The sequence below is a fragment of the Mustela lutreola genome, chromosome 4, assembly GCF_030435805.1.
Source record: "Mustela lutreola isolate mMusLut2 chromosome 4, mMusLut2.pri, whole genome shotgun sequence".
Lineage (NCBI taxonomy): Eukaryota > Metazoa > Chordata > Mammalia > Carnivora > Mustelidae > Mustela > Mustela lutreola.
The window spans coordinates 148,965,006-148,992,990 of record NC_081293.1 but is presented as its reverse complement, the minus strand read 5'-3'; the positions used below and the strand labels follow the sequence as shown (position 1 = coordinate 148,992,990).

The window sequence follows — 27,985 nt, the reverse complement described above, 5'->3', positions numbered from 1 at the left end:
ATTATACCAATACTTTCACTTTCTGTCTCCTTCCATTCTGTAATTTATTAGGTCCAGTAAAACTTTGTTGTTTACTTAAAAACAATTTGTATCATCCTGAAGGTTTACTTTGTTTTTATTTAAAATAAATCCACTTGCATTCTTCCCTTTTTCAAGGGAATAAGAGATGCAGTTTATACATGCTTCCAGCGAGAACATTTTAAGTTTCTGGTTTCAAAGTGAAGTTCAGTGCATTTGATGATTTAAGAGTTAGTTTACATCTGATTATGTTTCCATACTCTCTGTCGTGATGCAAGGGTTCTATCTGGCAGGAGCGCCTGAGCTGGGCTGTGGCGGGGTCCACAAGCTGAGGGTGGGGTGATGAAGGGCTGTGGGGGTCTGAGGGTCCTGTCTGGGCATCTCTGAGGGTCACACGGCTCTCAGATGAGACACCCTATGTGAAGAGGCAGCACAAGGAGGGGCTCAGGAAGCACTCCTTTCCTCCTCTCCCTTCCCTCCTAGGTTCCCATGGACTCGACAACACTGGGGCTAATAGTGACACCAGCTGGGCTAAGGTGTGAGAGTGCCAACCGTCCTGCTTTCCTCTTCTTTAGAAATGGCACAAACTTGAGAGAAAACAAAGCTTGGAAGTCTCTCGACTCAGTCTCTAACCCTTTGAGATGGGGCAACCAATGAAATGATTTTTCAAAAGGCATGGTATTTTTTTCTTAGAACATTTTAAAAATTCACATCCTAAAAATCTCCAGCATATAGGAAGCCATATAATATCTTATTTAACATGTGTTTTCACTATGTTTATTTTATATACTATGGCTCTTGAAAAACTTGACAGCTAAATCCTAATATTTGAAATGTTTAATAATACATAAGCTGACGGATCATGTATTCATTATACGCCAGTCTAGTTACAAACTACATACTTGCTCTAAGAGTGCATGTACTGGGTTAATGAACTTCAGTTACAATGTAGATTTTTCACTTCCATCACAGTTCTTAGGTTTGCCCCACCAGCTTTCCTTTCTCCCCGGACTTAAATATTTCTTTCTGTCCTAGAGGTTTGGTTTCCACACCTAATTTCTCTCTCATTCCTGGCAATTTTAGAAGCTTCATTTATAGATAATTACAGCCAAGGCAAAGGGGGGGGGGGGAAGCATCCTTTGAGATCTTAAATATTTCCATCTTTTCTAAACTTACTGCATTTCCCTTCTTGTTACTGGCACACTATCAGGTCTGTGGAAATTGTTAGAAAACAAAGTATCTGAACCATGTGTGTTTAAGCCTCAAGGAAAAATACTTTGAGTTAATATAGTGACATAACTTCATTACTGAAAGATAATACAGATTCCTCATTGAAAGAATTATTTTTCTTCCCTACAATTTTACAGCTGAAGACATCTTTCCCTGTGTTATTTATTATGGCTTAAATAAGGATCCTCGTAATGCCAGCTACATTTTACGCAGAGGGCGGTTGGCAGGACATCAATGATTCTCAAAGGATTATGAGGCGCCGGTTAGAAAAGCAAATTCTTGGATCCAATCTAGACTTAAGGAATCAGAAACTCTGGATGGGGCTTGGCAGTTTGTTTTCAACAAGACCTCCAGGTGACTCAGACACCCGCCATTACAACCTTCTAGTTGAAAATTTTCTATGGGAATATTTTAATGAAACACTTACCATTTTCAGTGCTCCTGTAGTGGGTGAATACCATAGAATTTTAGTCTCTTTCTATACAGAGAGTGAAAATGAAAAACTGAGAGGATTTTAAATAAATTAGATAATCATGGATAACCTAAATTCTATCCTTTAAAACAGGCCTTGGGAACTAATTTACAGGAAATGCTCGGTTATTAGTACTTCCTAAGAAGGGAAAGGCCAAAACCACACCAAACTTGAGTTGTGCAAGTACTGACCCAATGCATTACTCAGTAATTTCTAGTTTTGCTAGAAATCTAGCACAGATTTTCTCCTGCCATCCAGCTTCCCTGATAGTAGTCCTATGTGAGATTTTTTCTGAGAGCCCATCCTAATGTCTGGAGATTGGTGGTTATTCTGTTCTTTTCTAAAATGGTCTCCACGTTTATGGTGATCATGGGATGGAATGCCAACCCTGCAACCTGTTCACAGGTAATGTAAGAACAGTCACATTTCTTAATTATACTGAACTGCCTGCATCTCCAAAATGATCAGTTACCTCCCTGCGTCCCCAGGAAAACATACTGATATATATGAAAGCCCTCCTCACACCTGCTGAAGCATGAATAGAGCTCCATCAACTCCATGCTGTGTTACTTAAAAAAAAAAAAAAAAAGTTTCCACAATTACAGGTAAATAAACTTGAGTGGTTACCTCGAGGAATGTTACAATGGGGAAAAATCATCCTGGATAATTTTGCTATTGTATTTCTCTTAATTTCAGGAGATTAAAATAGCAGAGGATTTTTAAGAAATAAAAACAGAGATTTTAAAAAAGGGTGTTTGGTTATCTCTTATTCACCTTTTCAGGCTTACCGTGGTATAACTGACAAAATTCTAAGGTAGTTCAAGTGTACAACGTGATGATTTTATATACCTAGACAGTGTAAAAGAACTCTCCCATCACGTCAATTTACACATCCATCAACCCATATGTTTATTCTCTGTTATCACTGTTGTTGAGGACATTTAAGTTCTACTTTCCTAATACATTTCAGTGACACAATACAGTGCTTTCAACTGTAGTCACCACATTATGCGGTAGATCCCTAGATCTTACTCATCTTGTAACTGAAAATTTATGCCCTTTTACCCACTGGTGCTTATTTCCCCTACTCCCGGGCAATATCCCACATGGAGGGGATGCCATATAGTTTTTCACTTTCCCTGCCTGGCATATTTCGCTTTGTGTAATGCCTCGAGATTTACCCATGCTGTTCCAAATGACAAAATATCCTTCTTCTTCTTTTTTTTTTTTAAGATTTTATTTATTTATTTGACAGACATCACAAGTGGGGGGTGGGGAGCAGGCTCCCCGCTGAGTAGAGAGCTTGATGCGGGACTCGATCCCAGGACCCTGAGACCATGACCTGAGCCGAAGACAGAGGCTTAACCCACCAAGCCACCCAGGCGCCCCAAAATATCCTTCTTTTTTAAGGTTGAAAATACTCCTTTCTATTTGTGTCCAGGTGTGTGGGTGCACGTGTGCGTCTCTCTCATCTTCTTATGCCCGTTGTCCACTGACCGACCCTTGGGCTGTTTTGGTACCTTGGCTACTGTGAATAATGGTGTTGTGAATACAAGAAGGCAGGTACCTCTATGAGATAACGGTTTTGTTTCCTTTAGTTCGATCCCTTGAAGTAGGATTACCGGATCACAGGGTACTGCGACTGTCAGTTTCTTACGGACCCCGCTACTGTTCTCCAGAGTGGCTGCACCAGCTGACACTCCTGCTAACACTGTACCGGGGCACCCTTTTCTCTACACCCTCGCCAGCATTTGTTACTTCTCATTTTTGGTGACAGCCATTCTAAAAGGTGTGAGGTGAAAACTACCAGAAGCATCTTTCACAGAGCTAGAACAAACAATCCTAAAGTTGGTACAGAACCACAGAAGACCCTGAAGAGCCAAAGCAATCTTTAAAAAGAAAAGCACAAAGCTGGAGGCATCACAGTTCTGGACTTCAAGTTATATTACAAAGCTGTGATGATCAAAACTGTATGTAACTGGTATAAAAAGAGACTCGGGTCAGGAGAACAGAACAGAAGATCCAGAAATGATTCCACAATGATATGGTCAATTATTCTTTGACAAAACAGGGAAGAAGATGCAATAGGAAAAAAGCAGGCTCTTCAACAAATGGTGCTGGGAAAACTGGCCAGCAGCGTGCAAACAAGTGAAACTGGACCACTTTCTCACCCCATACAAAAAGTAAGTTCAAAACGGATTAAAAACCTAAATGTGAGACCTGAAACCGTAAAAATTCTATAAGCAAACACAGGTAGCAACTTCTTTCTAGATATGACTCCTGAGGCAAGGGGAAGAGAAGCAAAAAGAAACTACTGGGACTTCATCAAAATAAAAAGTTTCTGTACAGAGAAGGAAACAACCAACAAAACTATATTAAAAAAAAAAAAAAAAGGTAAGCTATGAAATGAGAGAACATATCTTCAAATGATTTATCCAGTAAAGGGTTAGTATCCAAAATACATCAAGAACTGATCAACTCAGCACCCAAAAAACCCAAATAATCCAATTAAAACAGGGGCAGAAAACATGAATGGACATTTTCCCAATGATACCCAAATGGCCAACAGACACATGAAAAGAAGCTCAATGTCATTCATCATCAGGGAAATACATATCAAAATTAAAACGAGATTGCACCTGAAGCCTGTCAGAATGGCTACAATCACCTACACAAGAAACAACAGGGGTTGGGGACACCTGGGTGGCTCAGTTGGTTAAGCTGCTGCCTTTGGCTCAGGTCGTGATCTCGGGCTCTCTGCTCAGCAGGGAGCCTGCTTCCTCCTCTCTCTCTGCCTACTTGTGATCTCTCTCTCTCTGTCAAATAAATTAAAAAAAAAAAAAAAAGAAACAACAGGTGTTCACAAGGATGTGGAGAGGGCAATCTTTCACACTGCTGGTGGGAATGCAAACGGGTACAGACACTCTGGAAAACAGTATGGAGATTCCTTAGAAAGTTAAAAATAGAACTACCCTATGGCCCAATAATCACACTACTGGTATTTACCCAAAGGATACAAAAAAAAGATTTGAAGGGATACATACACCCTCATGTTTACAGCAGAATTATCGACAACATCCAAATAGAAATATCCCAAGTGTCCATTAACTGCTGAATGGGTAAAGAGAATGTGATATACATGCACACACGTGCACACGCGCGCGCACGCACACACACACACACACACACACCCTGGAATATTACTCAGCCATAGAAAAGAATGAAATCTTGCCATTTGCAATGACACGGATGGAGCTAGAGCATATAACGCTAAGTGAAATAAGTCCAACAGAGAAAGACAAATATATGATTTCATTCAAAGGTGGAATTTAAGAAACAAAACAAATGAGTGAAGGAGAAAAAAAAGAGAGCAAAGCAAGAAACAGACTCTTAACTGGGAGAAGTGATGGTTACCCAAGGCGAGGTGGTGGGGGGATGGGTTAAATAGATGATAGGGGTTAAGGAAGGCATTTATTATCCTGATCACCAGGTGTTGATGTATGGAAGCACTGAATCATTATACTGTACACTGGAAACTATTTCTACACTGGATGTTAACTAGAATTTAAATTTTAAAAAACGTTAAAAAACAAACAGAAAACAACAAAAGGTTTGAGGTGTTATCTCATGGTGGTTTTGATTTGCATCTCTTGGTTATGAGTAATGCTGAGTACCTTTTCACACATGTGTTGGCCATCTGTGTACCTTCTTTGAAATAAGGAGTATTCAGGTTCTTTGCCCATTTTTCAATTGGGCTATTTGGTTTCTTGCTATTGAGCTTATGAGGTCCTTGTATATTTTGGATATTAACCTCCTACTGAATGTGTAGTTGGCAAATATCTTCTTCCATTCATTAGGTTGCCTTTTCATTTTGCTGATGGTTTCCTCTGCTGAAGAGAAGCTTTTTAATTTGGGGGAATGGAATGGCTCAGTTGGCTAAGCCTCTGTCTTCCGCTCAGGTAATGATCCCAAGATCCTGTGACTGAGGTCGACATGGGACTCCACACTCAGTGTGGAGTCTGCTTCCCCCGCTCCCTCTGCTTCTCCCCCTGCTCAAGCTTTCTTTCTCTCTCAGATAAATAAAATCTTTTTTTTTTTTTTTAAAGAAACTTTTTAGTTTGATACAGTTCTACTTGCTTATTTTTATTGCCTTTGCTTTGGGTGTCAAATCTAAAAAATCACCACCAAGACCTCCTGCGAAGGAGACTGCCCCCTATGTTTTCTTCTAGGAGTTATAGATTGTCTTCCATTCAAGTCTTCTTTCCATTTGGGTTGATTTTTCTTATGTTTAAGATAGGGGCCCAGCATGTCGCCGCCCAATTTCCCAACACCATTTACTCAAAAGACTATTCTTTTCTCACTGTATAGTTTTGGCTTCTTTGTCAAATATTAATTAGCCATAGAAGTATGGGCTTATTTCTGGGTTCTCTATTCTGCCCCACTGATACATGTGTCTGTTTTTATGCCCATACCATACTGTTTTGATTATCATGGCTTTATAATGTAGCTTGAAATCAGGGAATATGATGCCTCCAGCTTTGCTCTTTCTCAAGACTGCTTTAGCTAGGTGAGACCTTTTTTGGTTGCACACAAATTTTAGGATTTTCATTTCTATTTCTGCAAATAATACACTGGAATCATGGTAAAGATGCAATGAATCTGTAGATCATTTTGGATAATATTGATACTTTAACAATATTAATTGTTCCAATCCACAAGCATAGGATATTTTTCAGTTTCTGTCTTCAATTTCTTGCTATATCATCTTAGTTTTTAGTGCAGAGATCTTTCATCCCCTTAAATTTGTCCCTGCTTTTTTAACTCCACTGTAAATAACATTGCCTTAAATTTCTCTGATAGTTCATTGTAAGTGTACTGAAAAGAAAATTTTTTTGTGTTGATTTAGTATCCTGAACATTGCTGATTTCATTTATTAGTTCTAACAGTTTTTTTGGTCAAGTCTTTAGAGTTTTCCATAAATCATGTCATCTACAAGTAGAGACATATTTTTTTCTTTTCTGATTTGGATGCCTTTCATTTCTTTTTCTTACCTAACTGTTCTGATTGAGACTTCTAGTACTAGTACTGTGATGAATAAAAGTGGTAAGAGTAGGAAGGTAACCTTGCCTTGTTCCAGATCGTAGAGGAAAAACTGTCAGTTTTCCACTGTTCACTCTGGTGTTGGCTGTGTGTTTGTCTTATATGGCCTTAATTACATTGAGGTATGTTCTGAGTTTGAGTTTGTTGTCTGAGGTGTATTCTCGGTTTGTTGAGTTTTCATCACAAATGAATGTTCTGTTTTCTCAAATGCTTTTTCTATGTCTATTGAGATGATAAGATTTTTATCCTTCGTTTCGTTAATATGGTGCATCATGTGGATTGGTTTGTCGATGTTGAGCCATCCTCGAATCCCTGGAATAAATCCCACTTCGTCATGGGGTAGGGTTGCTTTAATATACTATTAAATTCAGTTTGTTCCTAGTTTGTTGAGGATTTTCTTATCTTTCGATCAAGGATACTGGCCTTGGTAATTTATTTTCTGGTGACATCCTTGTCTGCTTTGGTAGGAGGGTAATGTTGGCCTTGTAAAATGTTTCTACCTCTTCAATTGTTTGGAAGAATTTGAAGGATTAATATTCATTCTAATTTAAGTATTTGATAGACTTCACCAGTGAGAGCCATCTGGTCCTGTATAACTTACTTTTGAAATAACTTCACTCTTGTATGACAGGCATGTAAATTCTCATTTTATATTTTAGGAGGCCACTGGTTAGAATCTGAAGTACCAAGAGAAACCACAGAGGCCAGGGAGGCTTAACCAGCACTTCCCATTTCTAATGGAAACCCACACATGCAGAGTCAGCTATCTGAGCTCTTAGCTAGCCTCTTTCATCAACATAAATGATTGATTTAGTTGGCATCATGAACACCGGATCTGACTTTCTTGTTGATGAAAGGAAGAGTGCTCCAGATATCTGAGGAAAATGGAAATATTATACTTCTACCTCTACCGCTGTATAAACCAAAGAGGAAAGTCTAGATATCGAAGTATCCTAACAATTACACCCTTGGCTTTTTAGACTTGGATTTTGACCAGTCCTGTGGAAAACAGCTTACAGAAAAATTGTTTTATGTGATTCCAGTGAGAAAATCAGCTGGATCCTACCATGAGAATATTGCCACCACTGCCCCAAAGGATCCTTCCAGTAAGAGCTATTCAATTTCCTACAAGAACAGAGCTAAGACTGCAGTAAGCTCACAGAGCTGGTTTTGAACCTTTAAGAACCATTTTAAATTAGGTGCTACACACAAACTCTGTGTGCCTGAGTTCAGTCTGAGACTTCCTCTCCTTGAGACACTCCTGAGTTGGGATACTGGGGCACAAGAGCTCCCCGACTCCGGAACAGGTGCCATCTACCTGTAAGTACTGAAGATCATTGAAACATACACCTCCTCCCAAATAATCCCCGACAACTGCGGATAACCAAATTGGCTTAAGTTAGCTCCTAACAGTGGACTCAGAGAAAAGACTGCTAAGAAAATAAAGTTAATGATGCCTCATACAGCTGTGCTCTCTTCTAAAAGCAAATTCTCACAAGTAAGAAGCAAACCCTGAAATCACCATCTATGTACTTCTACAGCTCTAATATTTGGATGTCAGCATCTTGCTTTCGGAATCCATACCATAGAATTTTCTCCCCTTTTTCCCCCCTAACACAGGTATTAGGACTCATTTGCAATAACCCATTTTTCATTGTGCTTTGTAATATGTTTCAATTTCTTTTGGGTAAGATTCCATTGTAAGTACATATTTATTTGTATATCACTAACAGGACTCAGTCCATTTCCTCTTGTAATGGAAATTTGAATTGCTACTGTCACTCTGTATTTTTTTCCAGTTGATATATTCTCGGATAGAAGTAACCCTCCCACATATTTACTTCAGAAGCTTCTGTCCATAACTTAGGTTTGCATTTATCCTCTAAAGTCTAAGTATTTTTCAAGAGTGATAAGATCTGAGTCTTCTAGAGAGAACCCTCTTAGGAAGTTTAGCAGAAAAACTCTTCCCTTGTTTGACTGTTTTAGTATCATTTTATCAGCCTTTTAATTTCCCTTATCAACCACCACCCAAGAACCTTTTAATTTCAGTTATTTTTCATGAACTCCAACAGCACCTTCAACATATACACATTCAATACATTTTTATATTTTATTTTCTTTTTAGGTAACACACAAAGACATAATTCACACTACCTTTTACTTATGTCTATTGATCAGTACTAATTTTTCTAAGAGATAGTATTTTACATTGGGAAGTTTTTGTTTTTTAGAAGGGAGGAAGAGGCAGAGGCAGAGGCAGAAGCAGGGAGAAAATCTTAAGCAGGCTCCATGCCCAGTTGTGGACTCGATCTCATGACTCTGAGACTGTGACCTGAGCCGAAATCAAGAACCGGTTGCTCAATTGACTGAGCCACCCAGGCACCCCTACATCAGGGAGTTTTCTTTCTTTTCTTTTCTTTCTTTCTTTCTTTCTTTCTTTCTTTCTTTCTTTTCTTTCTTTAAACAAAACTCTTCAATTCATAAAGAAACTGTATGTGTAATCCTAAAAGAGAGCCAGAAGCAAGTCCATTCCTGGGGAGTAAAGACAGTAGGAGTTCTGTTCCCCACTAGGTACCTCCTATTATAGGTTCCTGTCTACAAGGGGAATGTATTCCCTGGTCTCAGCTGCCCTGCTTGATGCCAGTGACTCAAGTGCCCCCATACTACTTTCCAGGCCGGTCTGCACTGTACACTTGTATAACAGTGTTCTGTTTTTATTTTCTCAAACAGCTATTTGGTGCCTAACGATCTACCCAAGAGGCCCAGAGCTGAACCACGAATGCAAAGTTTTTGGCCTGTGATCTGTGCTGCTCTGCTAGCGGTCGGCATTTCTGCTGGCATGAGGTGGTAAGGCCACACGCATATGCACGTACAAGCACGAGCCCCATACCATGCTGGAAAACCCCACACCCAACTGGAAGCAGAATGTGAAAAACATGGACCATGCTCCTTGGAATGTGAAGTTTCTTCAATTGAAATGGATAAATCCTTTAGTCTTGGAATAAGCCCTTCACTTTTGGTGTTAAAAATTTCTTTTATAGTATAAAATAAGGGAGATGATATCTATGAGAACAGACATCTTAGAGATTCTTCCCAATCCTTTTTCCACCTCACTGAAACCTTTCTCGTCCGGGCTTTTGTTATCCCATATACCCCTTCCTTCTCATACAGAGAGGTGTGAATGTATACTCAGTTCGTGAGGTTCAGGCTGGTCTTTCCAACAATGCAGTGGGCAGGGGCCGTCTCCTGCTTACTATCCTATGCCCAGGGACCAGCACACCACAGGCAATCAGCAAATACTTGCTGAGGCCCAGCAGACAGATCAAGGAGTCAACAGACGGCAATGTGAAATATTCTTCAGAGCAAGACGAAATTTTGACATCTGCATCCTAACTTGCTCTGAACCAGCACCTGGACCACTTCTCTTCTCACAGGTCACAACTTCCTCATCTAAGCCATGGGTGGTGGTCAAAGGTGGCTTTAAACTCCGTCTCTGGTCCCACCCTCTTCTCCAGACTCCGATGGCTATGTTCAACTAAATCCTGTTCGTCTCTATTTGAATGCATAATGGGCATGTTAAGTTAACTTTAGGCAGAACTTTTTATTTATCCTCATCCACCAAACAAGTATAAGGCACACCTCCCCTCAGGTTCCCTATTTCAATAAATGATATGTCCTTTATCCTGTTTATTCAGGCCACAGACCCTGAAATCATCCCTGACTCTTTTCTTTGGCCCTACCTCCAAAAGACAAAAATGTTTTGCTGTTTTATGAAATTTCAAGAGCAGTGAACCTCAGATACAAAATACAAGGTCATGCCTTTCGTCTCTCTGATGTTCTTTCCATTCCTTTTATGTAAACAATATCAAAAAATGCAAAGGGAAGAGCTAGGGTACTATGTTCAGAGAGGTGTGGTCCTGATCAGCAAAACACTATCAGAAGGGCAGAGCCTGACAGGGCCTGGGATTGGGACTGGACGAGCTGTCCGTGAGAGTGGGACTGTCTTCCAGCAACTCAAGTATGAGCATGAAGGGCAGGAGGGATGGAAGACAGCACTCCTCCATGATAAAGCCATACTGGGTGGTCATTCACATGAAGGAAAGGAAGCTGGGGTCTTTGCTTGTTAACCCATGAAGATCTAGGACATTGACTTGACCACCATGCAAGGGTAAGAGGGTTTTGCAACATCTGATTTTCTGTCTGAGAAGAAGGAAGAGGGAGAAAGAACACAAGCCAGAATAGTAAGGAAAGCTCAACTAGGGCCTGAGGAAAAATATTATGAAAAGAAGAAAAATTTTAAAAAACATCCAGTAGATTTAAAGGAAGGTAATTCCACTGAGGTATCTAAAAACCTAAAAAAGAAAACTTACTTCACACTCTCAAAAGGCTAGAAGAAATGTTATAAAAACCCTGTAATAAGGAAACAGTCCAAGACTTAGGAGAAAAAAAAAAATAAAACAAGGGGATTTATGAAAGGACATATATGATAAAGTACAACAGCTCTTCCTAAAAATATCAAAAATATCTTAGGCCTATATATAATCCAATGTAACAATAGAAATCTTAATGATGGAAAGCTATAGGCATTCCCATTAAAATAAAAAATAAAACAGAGATGCTGTTTTATTTGGTACTAAATTTGATATGCAAAAATTATGGCTATTTTAATACACAGAAAATTAATTTTTAGAAAGGAAGAGTAAAAAAATTCAAAGATTATGTGACTACCTACTCAGCAAACTCTAAAGTACAAAATGCAAAACCTACTGGAGTGTTCAATGGACTGGCTGGTAAAACAAACAAACATCTACCCTTCCCTCTCTCCCTCCATCCAATGGCACTCTTATTGTCCACCATGACCTGTGAGAAAATTTGGCAAGATCAAAAAAATAATGTAAAATATTGAGAAAGAACTTCAGAAATGTGTAGAACATAAGAAGATAGCTAGCTGCTTTACTGAAGGTCAGTGAAGACATTCTCACCAAACGACAAGAGGTGCCACATTCCTGGAGAAGATCATCTGTTATAAAGGTATTTATTCCTCTCATATTCATTAACAAATCATGGGCAATTCTCATAAATTCCTAACGAGATGAGTGGAGCTTCTCAAAATGATTCTAAAGTTCAGACTGAGTAAAAAAGGCTAAGGACACTCATAAAAAGAAAATATTCACAATTTACACTGTCGAGGAACAAAACTTAAGTTTAAGTTATTAATAAAGCAGTATGGAAACATTTGATATTGTAGATACATGCATCACCTTCAGTTTAGTCTATATATTCTCATAGGATTTAAAAAAAAAAATTTTTTTTAATGTGAGAGAGAGTGGGAGAGAGCCCGTGTGCTAGCGTGGGCAGAGGGTTAGGGCTGAAGGAGAGAGAGAATTTCAAGCGGGCTGCACACTCAGCTTGGAGCCCAACATGGGGCTCGATCCCATGACCCTGACGGCATGACCCGACCCCAAATCAAGACATTTAACCTACTGAGCCACCCAGGTGCCCCTCACAGGATTTTTTTAAAATGTTAAGCTGATTCCATAGTTCATCTAGTAAAGGCAGTAGCTAAGTAAATGCGGACAAGGAGGAAGATATTATTCTACTAGATTCCAGAATATAATTACAAAGGTACAATAAGAAAAGCGGTATGGTATTCATGCGGGCTGAGATGAACAGATTTATAAACATTAAGAGTCATAAAATAGAATACCATATATTTAGACATTTAGTTTATAATTATGAGACAGGGAGCATTTCAAATCAGTGGTGAAATATTATATAATATATGGTGTTTGGAGAATCCAGGGGTGGGGACAATAGAAAAGTCACCTTGTACTAAACACCACAATCCAGAGCTAACCATTCAAAGTATTTTAAGTTTATTTAAGTTAACTTAAATAGAATTCAGAATAATATTTTCAATAACCATGAAGTATAGAAATGTTTCCTTAAAAAAATGTGTATGTGTAAGACATAAAATCCATGGAAGAAAAAATAGATATTGTTTGGTAATATAAATATAAAAAAGAAGTCATTGTCAACAAAGTTAGGATTGTGATGAACTTTGACAAACACTGGCAACATGTAAAGTAGACAAGAACATTATGGGCACAGGAATATTATCCAGATATACAGAGTTCCTATAAATCAACAAAAACTGTAATGAACCAGTAGGAAATTTGGTAAAGGGTATACATGAATGAAGGTGTTCTACAAGTAGGTAACTAGAATAAAGTACATGGGAGTGAAATATTTCACTCCATACACCAAATTCTTGGAATCGTTTCATTTTTTGGCCCTCTACCCCCACCCTGGGGGAGGCTTCTAATAAAAAGGCCAAGAGAAGTATGAAGAAAAATGTGAGAGATGTGGAAATACACTTCAGTTTGGAATATATACTTTGCATGCATTTATATACCTACAGAAAACTGGAAAGAGATATACTAATACGCTTTTGGTAGTTACCTCCAGGCAATATAATTAAAGCCTAATTTCTTTTCCTCATATGGTTCTATATTTTTAAATTCTCTACAATGAACACATATATCTTATATCATCAGAAAGCATGCTTTCATTCTCTAAAATTAAAAAATCGTATGAGTATGTATGTGTACAAGCACACACACACACATGCTCCCTCAGTAGACATAGACATAACAAGATAGATGGGTATCTGTCTCCAGCAATCACAGGCTACTACATACATTAAGTGTTCCTTTCCCCATGGCATCAGATGGCCAAGAAAGGAAGGCAAGAAAGAAAAGTTCTTGGGTTAACTACGTATACAAACGTGAAGGAGAGAAGGCATTTGGCATTTATTCATTGGTTTTTTTCAGGCAATCCAAGGGCTCACATCTGATCATTAATGGGAACTGCTCTGTGGGATTCAGAGGTCACATTTTCATGCCAACAGGTTCTTACTGGCCTTGCATTCCAAATGGGATGTGGCTTTGGGTGGTGAGCATGGGTAATGGGGTGGCAACTACACATCATTGAGCTCGACCTGCCAGGTGTGCTCACCAACCCCATAATGCATTTAGCTTCCCATGTTGCCCAGTTAGGAACGTATGCAAGGGAAGGATCCACTCATCAGGAATTCGGAGTCCTTAGTACACATTGCTGAGTATCACAGTATATGAAACGAACACAGAGCAAGCCAGAATTCTTTAAAAACCCAGAGATGTGAGGGTAATATTTATGTATTGAAGAGAAAGACGTCGCCATTTTCTAGCAAAGTGATGACCCACTTTTATGCCATGGTGTTTCTCCCTCAGGGTAAGATGCTGACTACCACCCCTTCTCATGACGCAGCAACCTGAATGACAAGGCCAAGAAGGATGGGGACTGTTTGAGGGAGATGTCCTACTTCTCCTTAGCAGGAAACAAGCAAAAACAATACAAAACCCCCAAAACCTCTCCTACTCATTTTAGTAGAAAAGAGATTATTCAGTCAGTAATCCTGTGACAAGGTAGGGAAAATGATCCATATTGAACTCCAAGATAAAGTCTAGCGTGTACAGACGTAAATACTGAAAAGGGGCCTCAGAAATGAGATGAACTTAAAACTGGTCCCAGCTTTGGGAAGGCTTCCTGGACTGGAGTAAAAAAAAATGGGTGAGGGGAAAGACTGATGGATTTACTTATCTTTTAAAGACTTATTTATTTGAGAGAGAGAGAGAGGGAATACAAGTAGGGGGTGAGGCAGAGCGAGAGAATGTCAAACAGACTCCCTGCTGAGTGCAGAGCTCCATCCCAGGATCCTGAGATCATGACCTGAACAGAAACCAAGAGTTGGACGCTTAACCAATGGAGACACCCAGGCATCCCAAGACTGACGGGCTTCAAACAGTACAAAAATGTAAGATTTCTGTACATCCATCTGTACTGCATGAATATTAGTAAGTTCCGGGAGCAAAACCATGTAATTATGTCAATAGATGCTGAAAAGGAATTTAAAAGATACTTTCCTTGACAAGATATAGCCGATGTATAAGACCTAATAGTGAAATATCAGAAACATCCTTATTAATGTAAAAATGAAGAAAATTTCCATGACCATAATTATTTAATGTTCAGTAGATTTACCAATGCAATGAGGGAGGAAAGTAGATAAATAGAATATTAAAAAAGACAAAATATTACCTGCAGGCTATGTGATAGCAACCAACTAACAGAAACTACCAGAAAGGCTGGTTATAAACGTTGTGGGTTTAAAATTAAAAATCAATAGCTCTCCTATATACAAAAAAATACACCATCAGAAAACCTTATGAAAGAAACTTTCCTTCTAGAGAAAACTTTAAATAATGAAGATTAAGTTCTCCCAAATATAAAAATAAGCCATCAGCATAATTTCAATCAAAATTAAAATGGAATGTATTTAGAATTGGAAAAAAATGACCCTGATATTTTTCTAGATGTGTAGACATGTGAGAACAAAGAAAAACTAGACAAGAACAGTGGGATATTTAATATAAGAATGTGTAATAAAACCTTAATAATTTATACAGTACAAGGCTGGGACTGGTAGTACAGAGACTTAACAAGAAAACAGAGGATCTAGAAATAGACCAAGTAGGACGTATAATAAAAGTTTATTACTCTAAATCAGTACATAAGAAAACATGGTGTTAAGATGAAAAATCACTATTTTGGAAAAAAAATAACCTGAAACCTCTCTACTCCCTCTATATCATATATGATAATAGATATATTCTAGATATAGTCAAGTTTTCAACGGAAAGCACAGAGGTACTGGCATGATGGGTTCTGTGGCTATCTCAAAATACATTTCTAATTTTATTCATAAAGGTCATGTGATGAGATAAGCAAATCCACTTCCTCTGACTCCTTGGGAGGCAGAGGTGGCAGGTGATACACAGGGCCAGCTTAGGGTCTGCGGAGGAAGCCTTGGTTTCCTACCAGAGCGCCCCAAGGTTGCCCATCCCCTTCTTCCTGCGAATACAGACCCCACTGCATGCGTGTGGCGCTCACAAGGCAGGCAGCACCGGGAAGAGCACTGGCAGAAGGGGCAGACCAGAAAGCACGGGTCTTTTAATTGTTGATATTTTATCTGCTGCCCAGTTGAGTTCTAAATGCTGCTAGTGACAAGTTTTATCATCCTGGAGAGGAAGACTCTGCTAAGAATTCACAAGCCCCTCTAAATCCATAAAGGAAAACACTGATCCAACTAATAAAAAACTTCAAGTTATAAACAAATTCGAACCATATATATACTTAAAAGATTAAATGATGATAGGCAAAATACACGTAGCACATATGTTAAGATGAACTGCATGGTATACAGTGAACTCTGATAAACGAAACCATGTGTAAGTCAATGCAAAAGTGGCCCTTCGGAGCTGAGCCTCCCAAGTTCCTCAGTGTCCTGCCTGTAGTCCCACACTCACAAGCCCACCCTGATTCAACGAGAGGGCTGAGACCCTGCCTGTGAGTAAGAAGCACGTCGAAGAACTGTCAGACGCATTTTAAAACCACTATTGGCTACATCTCTTGAACCTAGCAATACCCTTCCTAGGAATTTATCCCACAAGAAGCAAGCAAAGGTGTGTATAAAAGACATTGTAAAGGGCGCTTACTTTAGCTTCCCCCTAACCCAAAGTGACAGAGAGTGTGAGATTGAGCAGATGCGTAGGAGCAGAGGGAGAGAGAGAATCCCAAAGCAGGCTCCACACCTGGCTGGGAGCCTGACACGTGGTTTGACCTCAAGACCCTGAGGTCATGACCTGAGCTGAAATCAAGAGTCAATGCTTAACTGACTGAGCCACCCAGGCAGCCTTGCATTATTTCAAACAATAGCTCTCAAAATTTTAGCAGGCCTCGGCATTGCCTGGAGGGCTCACTACAACATACATTGTGCATGCCGTGCAGAGTTTCTGATTCCACAGGTCAGGGGTGGGACTGCAGGACCCGCATTTTTAATACATTTTTTTTAAAGATTTTATTTATTTATTTATTTACTTGACAGAGAGAGAGAGAGAGAGATCACAAGTAGGCAAAGCAGCAGGCAGAGAGAGAGGGAGAAGCAGTCTCCCTGCTGAGCAGAGAGCCCGATGCAGGACTCAATCCCAGGACCCTGAGACCATGCAGAGGCTTAACCCACTGAGCCACCTAGGCACCCCAAGACCTGCATTTTATTTTTATTTTTATTTTTTTTTAAGCAGAATGTTTTTGGGTTTTTTTTTTAGATTTTATTTATTTATTTGACAGAGAGAGATCACAAGTAGGCAGAGAGGCAGGCAGAGAGTGAGGGGAAGCGGGCTCCCTGCCAAGCAGAGAGCCCGATGCGGGGCTGGATCCTAGGACCCTGAGATCATGACCTGAGCTAAAAGCAGAGGCTTTAACCCACTGAGCCACCCAGGCGCCCCAAGACCTACATTTTAAAAACAGTTTCTAGGTGATGTTAATTTTGTTGCGCTGAGGAAAAGACCTCGATAGTCAGTGATGTAGAGCATTACCATCTCATGTTCTCTTATTGTACTTGTTTTTGTATTTCATAAAGACAATGTGATCTAAATGTACCGCCCCGGAACAGAGAGAAAACTCTGGCCTTGTTACAACCTGGCAAAAGTATTCTTAGTAACATGTTGATGGGGATAAAACTCTTTGGGCAACTGAACCATAAATTCTGATCTCACATCAGCCCAGAACTGCTCAGGAAGATTAATGTGGAATTTAAGAATAGAGCAGCCGAGCAGCTTACCAACACTCCTACCTCCAGGGAGAGGTGTATTCCCGGCTAACACGCTGCCCCATCCTCTTTTCCTGGGGGCTCCAGGCTCCCCTGCGGCCTGGGCTTGATGGACCCAGGATACTAGAAGTAGCAGTGAAGGGGACATTTGTCTAAGTTACTACCCATTTCTATACCAGGAAGCCAAATTTTGCCTTCAGTTAGCTTCCTGCCGGGAGGTGAGAGGCGCTTCTAGTATTTGGTTACATTATAGCCCTGAGTGCTCCACTGACTTACCTAGTCATCTGGAGGGAAGAACTTCCAGCCTCGAGCATCTGGCTTGCCTTAAAGTTCTGAATAACTCATGTCTGTAACTTAAACCTCTTCCGCCGCACCCTTCATGATTTTCAGCGCCCTGCTCATCCTAATTTACTTTCCAGCCTGATCCCCCTCCTTCTCCCTGGGTTGCAGTCATTGGGAGCCATCTTGGGTTTCTCTGAAGGCGTCCTGTCCAGTCCAACCTTCCTCGTACATAAATGCTATTTTCTCTCCCTGAAGGCTCCCCCCCCCCCCCCCCCCCCGCCCAACTGCTTCTCCGTGGATTCCGGCCCATGCCTGACGCAGGCAGAACGCCTCCTCCAGCAGAGCCCGGTGCAGAGAGGGATGCCACCTTCCTCTGTAACCCGAGTCACTACCCCAACTGTCCTGCACGATCATTGCTGGTGAGGGCCCTTCCCTGCAGGAGCAGCGTCAGCTCCTCCCGGACAGAGACCACGCCCAGCTCAAGCGAGCACTGCGCTGTCTGCTTGGACCCATGTTTTGCAGGTGCCCAGCATCACGGGACACTTCGGGAAGGTCTACTCCAGATGTGGGCACACGTGAAAAGGCAAATGTCCTTTTAAAACGAAAGGCTGCAATTCAGGCCCCTCGTATGGATCCGGAAACAGAACCGTGTCATGATTCCAAGAGCAGGTTTTGAATGCTATGCAAGTAAACTAGGGTTTCTTACTTTGAGCTGTAGCTGCACCCTGGCCAGAAAGAATTTCCAGCAGTTTTCTCTGGAGTCCACCATGCCTAGACCACGAACTTCATTACGAATCCCAGAAATTATGTTGTCTGCATCTTCATCACTGAACAGATGAGGGATTTCTCCTGCCCCCAAAGGAATGAGGAAAATTACTGAGAGACATTCACAATTCGAATTTTAGATAGGACTTTTCGGTGCTTGGAATGTTTTATCATACAAAGTTCAATTTAAAGGATAAAGAATTTGGAACCAGAAAGGTGTTTTGTTTTTGTTTTTGTTTTTGTTTTTTTGCATTTACGAGACACACCCCCCACTGAGGACCAGCTCTCTTGGACACGCCCACCAAGCTTGTCCTTGTAGGAATAACATTTACTCCACTGAAGGCTCCTCTAAGGCACCTCACATCCATAAGCAAACTAAGAAAGCGATACACCTCAAATTAGTTAGGTTTATAGGTTTCTCCCCAAAGACTGCCCCAGCAAACTCTCAAAGACAAATTATCTCTCTTTAAAGTTCACTGCAACTGCAGATAATTTGTCATTGGGGAAGATCTTTCAAGGAATGTGTTGGTTTAATCACCTGATGCCAGCAAGTCATTAATCAGCACGAGGAAGCTCTCATCTAGAACCTGGGCATCTGTCAGCAGGAACACAGTGGGCATGTTCTTGGCTCCAGTTCTGATGTACAAATTGGCAAGATCTACCTGTAAGGAAGGGAGGCCATCATTCATGTGCTGTTAAAGTGCTGATGCGACGTGGGGTGGATGTGTGTGAGGGCTGGGAAGAGCTCAGTAACTATAATGCAGGAGCTTTCCCTGTTCACACATCCTTCCCTCTCCGTGATCCCGCATGGGGGGCAAACAGCATGACATCACCTCCTTTTCTGGCATTTAGTGATGAACGCCATGTTCGTGGCTTAATGAAGCATAGGGATGACAATGGGCGGCTGACGGACAGCTCCCTCCTGAGACTGAAAATGAATTTGGTGACATCCTTGCTGAGCAACGCAGTAAAAAGAAGACTCTGCTCATTTCCACAACTATTTCATTGAAAACGGTTTTATTATTTAGCTTTGTTTTATAATACTGAAAGCACGAGATTTGTTTTCTTTTTGGGTTGAAAAGTGGTCGCATTTCACCTACATTTCCCTTGCCACAAACTCTGAATACTATTTTATAAGTAATGTTGTGATGAAAAAGCCGACTTTTAAGAGCCCATGAGCGTTTCCTGAATAGATTCTCATCACGTTTTATTTTTGTGATTTATCTAAAGTGGACCTGTAAAGGTGGTATCTTTCTCTCCCCCTCCAATGTAGGGGAGTACTTACAGTGCGGGACAGCAGGCATGGTCGATACAAAGGAAAAACCACATCTGTTGTAAGCAAGTATTTAAACTATTTTTTTTTTAAAGATTTATTCATTTATTTGAGAGAGAAAGAGCACACAGGGAGGTGGGGAAGAGGGAGAGGCAGAGAGAAACCCAAGCAGACTTTACACTAAGAGCAGAGCCCAAGGTGGGGCTCAATCCCACCACCCTGAGATCCCACCCTGAGCTGAAACCAAGAATTGGACTTTCAACTCCCTGCACCACCCAGGTGCCCCCTGTTGTAAACAAGTATGCAATAAAATATTTTCCGAGTTGGGTCAATATTTAACATGCTTCTGATAACTCATAGTGGGGAGGTCTCCCAACTTTTTCTTTGCTTACAGGTTTATATACCTATAAACATTTACGAATTTCATGATTACTTTATTTACCATGAAGGAGAGAAAGAGAAATGTAACTAAATCCCCCAAAAGTTTTCCCTCTTGGTTGGGGAAGCCTTGGCCCAATCTGGGAGTCGGAGCTGACGTGGGAACGCTACCAGCTCTGGCTTTATCCACCAGGCAGGAGGAGGGAAGGGTTGCTCCCACTCCACTCACCCGAAGTTCTTGGATTCCAAAGCCTTCCGTCAGAGTGATCTGGAAGACGTCGAGGCCGCAAATGTAAGCCGCCAGCCGGGATAGGCTCTGCTTGCCGCTGCCGCCCACGCCAATCAAGAGCGCGTGACCCTCAGGGGTCCGAAGGATTCGGCTGATGCGACACCTGCTCAGAGACAGCACGCCGGTGGGAGCAGAAGACTGAAGGGCCCGGGGACTGCATCTAGTTTTTGTTTGTTTACAAATTTTTGACACGAAATCTGAGTATTTATTTTATATCTTTAGTCCTCGTTCATCTGCTTCCCCATGAAGCAAAGAGGCCCCTCACACCGGATGCCTAAGCAGCTGTCCCTGTGGAAATCACTTCTGGGACTCTCACTGCTTCCTACTTGTAGACAAGGCCCTTCTGCAAGGCTTCGAGGGTGACTAGCAAGAGAGACCCGAACTTTACCCAGGCAGCCTGTGCAGCAAACATCAAAGGGAAAATGTCTTCATGCTGGAAACTTGGGCTGCAGAATTACTTTGGAAAGACTGGAGTTTTTTAGGTCAATGAACATCTTACATGTGACTTACTTGATGCAGTTTTAGCACTTGCCTGTAGGATTCTTCTTTCCTTTGCACCAAAGCTTTGTCTGTCCTCAAGCCCTCTAGAAAATTTACTGAAGCCTTCAGAATCCAGCAAGGCCCACTAATCCCTTGTTCTGTTATTGAAGAGATTCTGAATGACTGAGCTACTGATATTATTGCTACATTTTACAGTTAGGAGTAAGTTGATCTTACCATCTTGGTTGAAGAAATAGGTCATAATTATGTTATAAATAATGAGAAAAGAAAACAACTGAAATACAAGCATACAGATACCCAAACGCAACAAAGGAGACACCAGGCTATTAGGTCCAGGTTGCTTTCCTCAAGTGAATGTAAATTTCCGGCCTTGACTGATAGGCCTAGATGACTCTTCACAAAAGCGCTTTGTGAAAAAGCAAGGTTGGGGTCACTTACACCAGGACCTACACATCTCAGCTGCAAACCATCAATAACTAGAGGTGGGTCATCGTGAGAGGCTGAGCTGGTCCGTGAGGGGGACTTCCCTTGACCACACAAGGAAACCACCTCAGGAAAGCCATAAAATACTACGAGGCAAATAAACCCCGAAGTTACCAGGCAAAGTTTTCCTTTGGATTTAATGGATGCTTTGAGGTTTGGGTTTCACCAGCTTCTCGAAGCAGCAAAGTTCCTTTCTATGAGACTTCAAGGGCACGTTCTGAGAGCACATCTCTAACCCTGAGTCAATCAGCTGAGAGCTCACGATCCCTGATCAAGGCAACAGCCTTCTGCTCGAAGGCCCCTGAGAAGCCCATGAGGAAAGATCAGTGGGAAGACTCTTGCCCTTGGGGCCAACTCTTTCTCCCGCCCCATGACTTGCGTTCACAGTCAGTGTCCTAACCCAAGCAGGAGCAGGGTCACTAATACTTCAATCAGCACCACAGTCATAGATTCTAACTACAAGCTGTATGTGTGCCATCGGCGGACTGCCGCTGGAAAGGGATTGGCGAAGCAATCAATACTTAGCATGCTTCCGATAACTCACAGTGGGGAGGCCTCCCCACTTTTTCTTTGCCACTCATGAAAATGGAACTTTCTGCCTTTCTGGTGTCTCTTCGAATTTCCTTCCTCCCATACTTCCACCTTTCTTGACTCATTTTTAACCATGATTTCATTATTTTAATCTTTGCCCAAATATCACTTGTGGGTAAGGCCAGCGCTGCTTTCCGAATATGGCATCCCCCCAAATTCACATATCAAAGTCCTAACCTCCAATACCTCTGAATATAAGCATATCTGGAAATAGGGTCTCTGAGGAAGTACTTGGTGAAGACAAGACAGTATCATTCTGGAGTATGGTGGGCCCCTTATCCACTACAACCTGTGTCCTGATAAACAGGAGAAATGCAGACCCAGGCACACACAGCGGGGGAGGGCATGTGAGGGCAGGAGTTATGCTGCCTCACGCTGGCAGCGAATTCTGGAAAAGATTCTTCCCAGCACCTGCAGAGGGAGCATGGCTCTCGGTCATCTCCTTTTCAGACTTCTTCCTCCACTGTGCGACAATAAATAGCTGTTTTTCTAAACCACCCATACGTGGTAGTTTGGTATGGCAACTCCAGTAAACTAATACAGCCAGTGACAAATCATGGTGACAAAGAGAAGGACATGAGGACGCACCCAGCTGTCCACCCAGCGACAGCAACAACGGCCAGCTGCTGAGACTCTTCCACAAATGAAGTCATTCCCATGCTAACATCTGTTGAAAAGCTTCTCACTGCACTTAAAATAAAATGGAAGCTCCTTCCTCTGGTTACAGGGAAATACCATGTCAATAAGACTCGTTCTGGCATTTCCATGCTTGCCGAATATCGCTCTCTACTATTTCACCATTCTCCAGCCATGATGACCCCCTTTTCTGTTTTTGAACATTCAGCCTTGGGGCCACATAAAATACGCCCCTGCCTAGAATGTTCTTCCTCCAGATCTTTCCAGGCTTAGCTCCTGTTTACCATTTGATATTACCTCAAATGTCACCTCCTCATTGAGATACCCAGATCTTTTATGGGAATACCCATATTTATTTCTCAGAATCTATTTCTCAGCGAGACACGTCATTTTCTGCCATCTTGCTTGCTTGTGTCTTTATAAATGTTCATCGGCATCACTAAAATCTAAGCTCAACTAGAGTAAGGACTAGACTATCTTGTTTGCTGTTGTATCATCAGTACATAGAACAATGTCTGACAGCAAGGGGGCTATGGATGGTTGCAAGATCTGTGCACTGCACAAAGCACCCAGTCTAGGAGGTGAGACTGAGCCTTGTCAGTCAAGCTCTACATCAGGATAGTGACATCTGTCTCATTATCTGCCAAGAAAACATGCCCCCTTCTTTTTTAAATTTGTACCAGAGTAGCAAATGCCTGGCACTCCTAAGCAAACCTGCTTAGCATTCAGTAGGCACTCAATAAACATGCTTCCTCAATGACCAGCAGTTTCAGTTCATCCTGTTTCTGTTGGGTAGGAACCTTATGGCTTTGAGGGAGTCACATGCCTTTCTCTTTCTCAATATTCTTACCTATCAGGGCTACAGTGAAATAGAATAAATTTTTGGCTGTGTGATGTTTCAGAAAATAGTACACTGGCCTCAGACATGATTAAGATGAGGACGTAACTGAGAGAGACACTTGCGGTTTCATACTATATGGCAAACAAGAGACAGGCGACGACCAGCTAGGAGTACTGAGTACAATCCGCAGAAGCACGATGACTGTGGAGACCTCGCCATTTTTACTCTGTGAAAAAGCATCAAGACTTGTCAACTCACACATGCTGCATGGCGTCTTCAAAGAACACCAGGGGCATGACAGCATTCAGCTCATTGTAGCTGTCTAAGGCCTCTGTGAGCACCGTCTTCAGCACCTCCCAGTCCCTCACCGGCAGGTAGCATGGATCGGGGTCGCTGTGAGCAAAGTGGCAATAGACGAGGGGCGGCTGAAGCAGCACGGGACTGTCTACACCCTGCAGGAGAAGGGAGGCAAAGATCCGGTCACGTCAGCCATCCAGAGCACTTCATATGGAAGCACAGTGGCCCATCAGAGGAAGGACCTGCAGGTCAGTCTGAGTTGCTGGGCGGAACGTTCCCAAGTACAGATTGGGTACATTCTGGAACCCTGCCTGCTCCGGCAGGGTCAGCACGTGCACAGTTCCTTCACATCCTTAGCTGACTCTGCCCCAACGCCAGACTGACCAGAGTGGTCCGACCACAGTGACCGCTGACATCCCACACACTTACTTCAAAATATTTACAAGCCGTTTCCAGCATTTTTTTCTGAAACAAATTACAGTCCTTTGGGTCTACCAGTTTGTCTCCATACACGCGAGAAGATTCGTGTAGCCACAGGTGGGTTAAATCATTCGGACATTTTAAACATTCAGGGGAAGCAAATAAAATCCCCTACAAGACAAGAATGGGAAGAATTAAAAATTCGGAAACTGATGACATTCCACAATATTCTTCTCCTTTAACACTTTAACTGTATACTAAATTCAGCAACTTAAGTTAGAAGAAGTACTCTAAATAGAATTATTATAATAGTAGTTTTACTCTCTGATAAGTAACATCTTAAAAACTGACTACCATTAGACCCAGTTTCGGAAAGTAGGTAAGACTGTATCTCACAAGCCACCAAGGAAATAAGTAGCTCATCGGAGGACTTGCATCTATCAAGTCTCCCAGCCGATGAAGTTTCCCAAATTGAAGTACAAAGAGCGAACATGAATGTTAGAGGATCAACATTTTTTAATCCTAAAACCCTTTGGTATCTGTCAATCTAACCCTTCCATTTAGCAGATGAAGAATATGAGACCAAAAGTAAACTGACTGAAATCACGTTTTGTGGGTAGATCCAGAACTAGCCCCTGAACCATTCTCACTCCCCACCCCCTGCCCACACAGAGGGTCAGTATCTCGGATTCATAGGGACCCACTCCTTCTGGAGAGAGTCAGCTGGCTCTGGACTCCGAGGAGAGCACAGCAAGGTGCAGGCGAGTAGTTACAAAGTTTCATCAGCTGCTGGTGTGAGGAGTAGCTGCCAGAGGCCATGAACAAGCCTCTGATCCCTTGTCATCTATTGCTTTCCTTCCCAAAATCAGCTTTGGGGTGTCTGGGGGGGCTCAGTCAGTTAAGCATCAGACTCTTTCAGCTCAGGTCAGGATCTCGGGGCCAAGTGATGGAGCCCCATGTCGGCCGCCGTGCTCAGCCCAGCATCTACTTGAGATTGGATTCTTCCTCTGCCCCTCCCCCTGCCTGCTCTCTCACGCTGATAAATAAATTTTTTTTTTTTTTTAAATCGGCTTTTAAACAACACTGTAACGAGCAGAGTTGTTGCAGAGGTGCTAGAAACAGCAATGAGAATGAGTGAGTGGTCCATGTTCTCAGGAACCTGCTGTCTGACACAGTGTTAGGGTTTTAAGGCATTTGCAGTGATTTAGAAAAGACGCTTACAAAAATATAAAGAAGCAAAAATCACCAAATCTAAAGAAGTCTCCTGAAATTCTCCACTACCTCTCTCACAAAGAACCTCAGGTCATAAATAGCCCTCCAACTGCTTTCACTGTAGAGGGTAGATCACACCAGCTCACTTTTTATTTTTTTTAAATTCTGGTTTCAATTCCCTCTTTGGAATCTCCTTTCTAAACCAAATACAGAAACATCGTCCTTTTACCAGCTAAGTCTATTAAGAGTCAAGGTCAAGTCAAAACAACCTAATGGTGTAAGAAATGGTGGTTTCTCTTGAGGTATGTTTAAAAATGATATTGTATAAATAAGAAAAAATAACAAATGATCCCCCTCCCTTGGCCCAAAAGGAGGCACTCTGATGTTTACACAGAAAGGGAGTCAGACTCCTGCCCTTGCTTCTGCAGTTAAGTCTCTGCACAACCCGAGGGAACCCACTAGTCCCATCGGTAAAATGGGAATAAACCTGCCATACAGACTTCTCAGAGGAGTTTATGATGCCACAGTACACAGCATCACCTTGAACTAAGTTCCATAACTGAACAACATTAATATTACCAGAATCATTCCTCCACCCAAGATGCCACCAAGAACCCAGAGCCACCAGGTACCTGGAAGACGTTTGATAGGTCTCTCAGATTAAAGAGGTAGTGGAATTTAACAGCCGTGGGTAAAAAGTTATGCGTCATCATCTGATGGAACCTGATTGTTGCCTGTATCAAAGAGGGCCCACTCCTGAGAACTGATGGGCCAAAGGCTTGCTGCTGAAAATGGAAGTTAAGAATTTGGCTATAGATGGTTTGCAGCGCCTCCAAAGATGGAAAGTTGAATGCAAACACAGTGAAATGTCTCTGAAAAACAAAAGAAATCTAAGAGTTACGTATAATAGGGTTTATAATGGTACCATTAGATTGCAAACAAACAAACAAAAAAAGCCTCTCCCCCCTCCGATTTTTTGTAATCCCTTCCCGCATTCCATGCTCCCTGCCGTGTCAGAGTGGTACCTTCCTCTCTGACTCTGGGCCTGGCTATAGGATTGAGCCCCCAGAGTGAGGCGGAACTGACACCGCGCCAGTCACTGTCAGAAGCCTGTGTGTTTCCACTTGCTCCCTTAAGGCCCTACCTTCGCCATGAATTGTGCAAGCCTATTAATGGGTGAGAGACCCACGAAGCTGAGCCACCCTGTCCTTACCACTTTAGTCAAAGCCACCACAGCTTCGATGATGGAGAGTCACCCAGTGGACCCCCAGCTGATTCCAGATGAGGGAGTAAGCAACACTTACTGTCGTATACTGTTGTTTTATGTATGTTACAGGTGGTGGGGGGTGTTGTTATTAAAAGGTTATATGCACATACAAAACATGCACGTTAATATTTTTATCAGCTTTATTCCTTATTCCAAGATGTGAAAACGAGCGAGGCATCCTTCAACAGGTGAATGGGCCAACAAACTGGTACACAAATATGATGGATATTATTACATAGTGGTTAAAAAAAAATGACCTATCAAGCAAAGAAAAGATATGGAGAAAGCTTAAATGTCTATTTAAGCCAAGTGGAAGAAGCCAATCTGAAAGGACCTCATCCTATGGGATTTCAACTATGTGACATTCTGGAAAAGGCTACACTATGGAGGCAATGAAAGGACCAACTGGTAGACAGGGGGTCCGGAGGGAGGGAGGGATGATCAGGAGGAGTCCAGGGGAGCTTCGGCACAGTGAAACTACTCAGTCTACTATTTTCATGGCGATACCTGGCATTCTGCATTTGCCAAAACCCACAGAATATACAACACAAAGAATGAACTCTCGTGTAAACTTTGGCCTTTGGTCAATAATAATGGATTGAAATTGGTTCATCAACTGTAATAAAGGCAGGACACTCATGCAAGATGCCCATAATAGGGTAGAATGAGGTAGGAGGAGGGGGAGAGGGTATTATGGGAACTCTCTGCAGTCCTTTCAACTAAAACTGCTCAAACAGTCTGTAAACCTGTACCTGCTCTTTAAAAATCGTCTATTGGAAAAGGCAAAAGCTACTGAACATAATTAAAAGAAACAAAAACATAAATAAAATTAAATTTAAAAAAGCTTACACACTTCACCAAAAGTCTGGTAGGAGCCTTAGTCTGTAGGAAAAGCATCAGGAATCACAGTCTACAATGTGTGAGGTTTTTCTTTGGGCCAGTTAGGAGCCGGCAGGACTCCACCCCTACCTGGAGTCGAGGATTGATTGTGGAGCTGCCCACCCTCAGATTCATGCAGGCAACATACTGACAGCTGTGCACTTCTCGAAGCATCACCTTCTGTCTGTCGTACCTGAAAGACAGCCAACAGGACCGTAGGCCCAAAACCCGAAGATGACAACACAACAAAACCCCTCCGTTTATGCAGGACTTCCTCATACATGGTCTCCTTCGATCTTTATAATCACTCTGGGACGTTGGGCATGTTAGCCTCAACTCAGAG

General features: G+C 41.8%; 1 protein-coding gene across 1 annotated transcript in view; it reads right to left on the bottom strand.

Moving 5' to 3' along the window:
* Positions 1-27,985, bottom strand: part of DNAH11 (dynein axonemal heavy chain 11) — a 322,374-nt gene that overhangs the window by 118,268 nt on the left and 176,121 nt on the right. The window contains exons 48-54 of the mRNA XM_059171331.1: positions 27,733-27,835; positions 26,129-26,368; positions 24,294-24,455; positions 23,826-24,019; positions 20,456-20,618; positions 19,114-19,237; positions 18,517-18,659 (exon numbers count right to left, since the gene is read on the bottom strand). Of these exons, the coding sequence (XP_059027314.1) occupies positions 18,517-18,659; positions 19,114-19,237; positions 20,456-20,618; positions 23,826-24,019; positions 24,294-24,455; positions 26,129-26,368; positions 27,733-27,835 (1,129 nt within the window). The remainder of the gene's footprint in view (positions 1-18,516; positions 18,660-19,113; positions 19,238-20,455; positions 20,619-23,825; positions 24,020-24,293; positions 24,456-26,128; positions 26,369-27,732; positions 27,836-27,985) is intronic.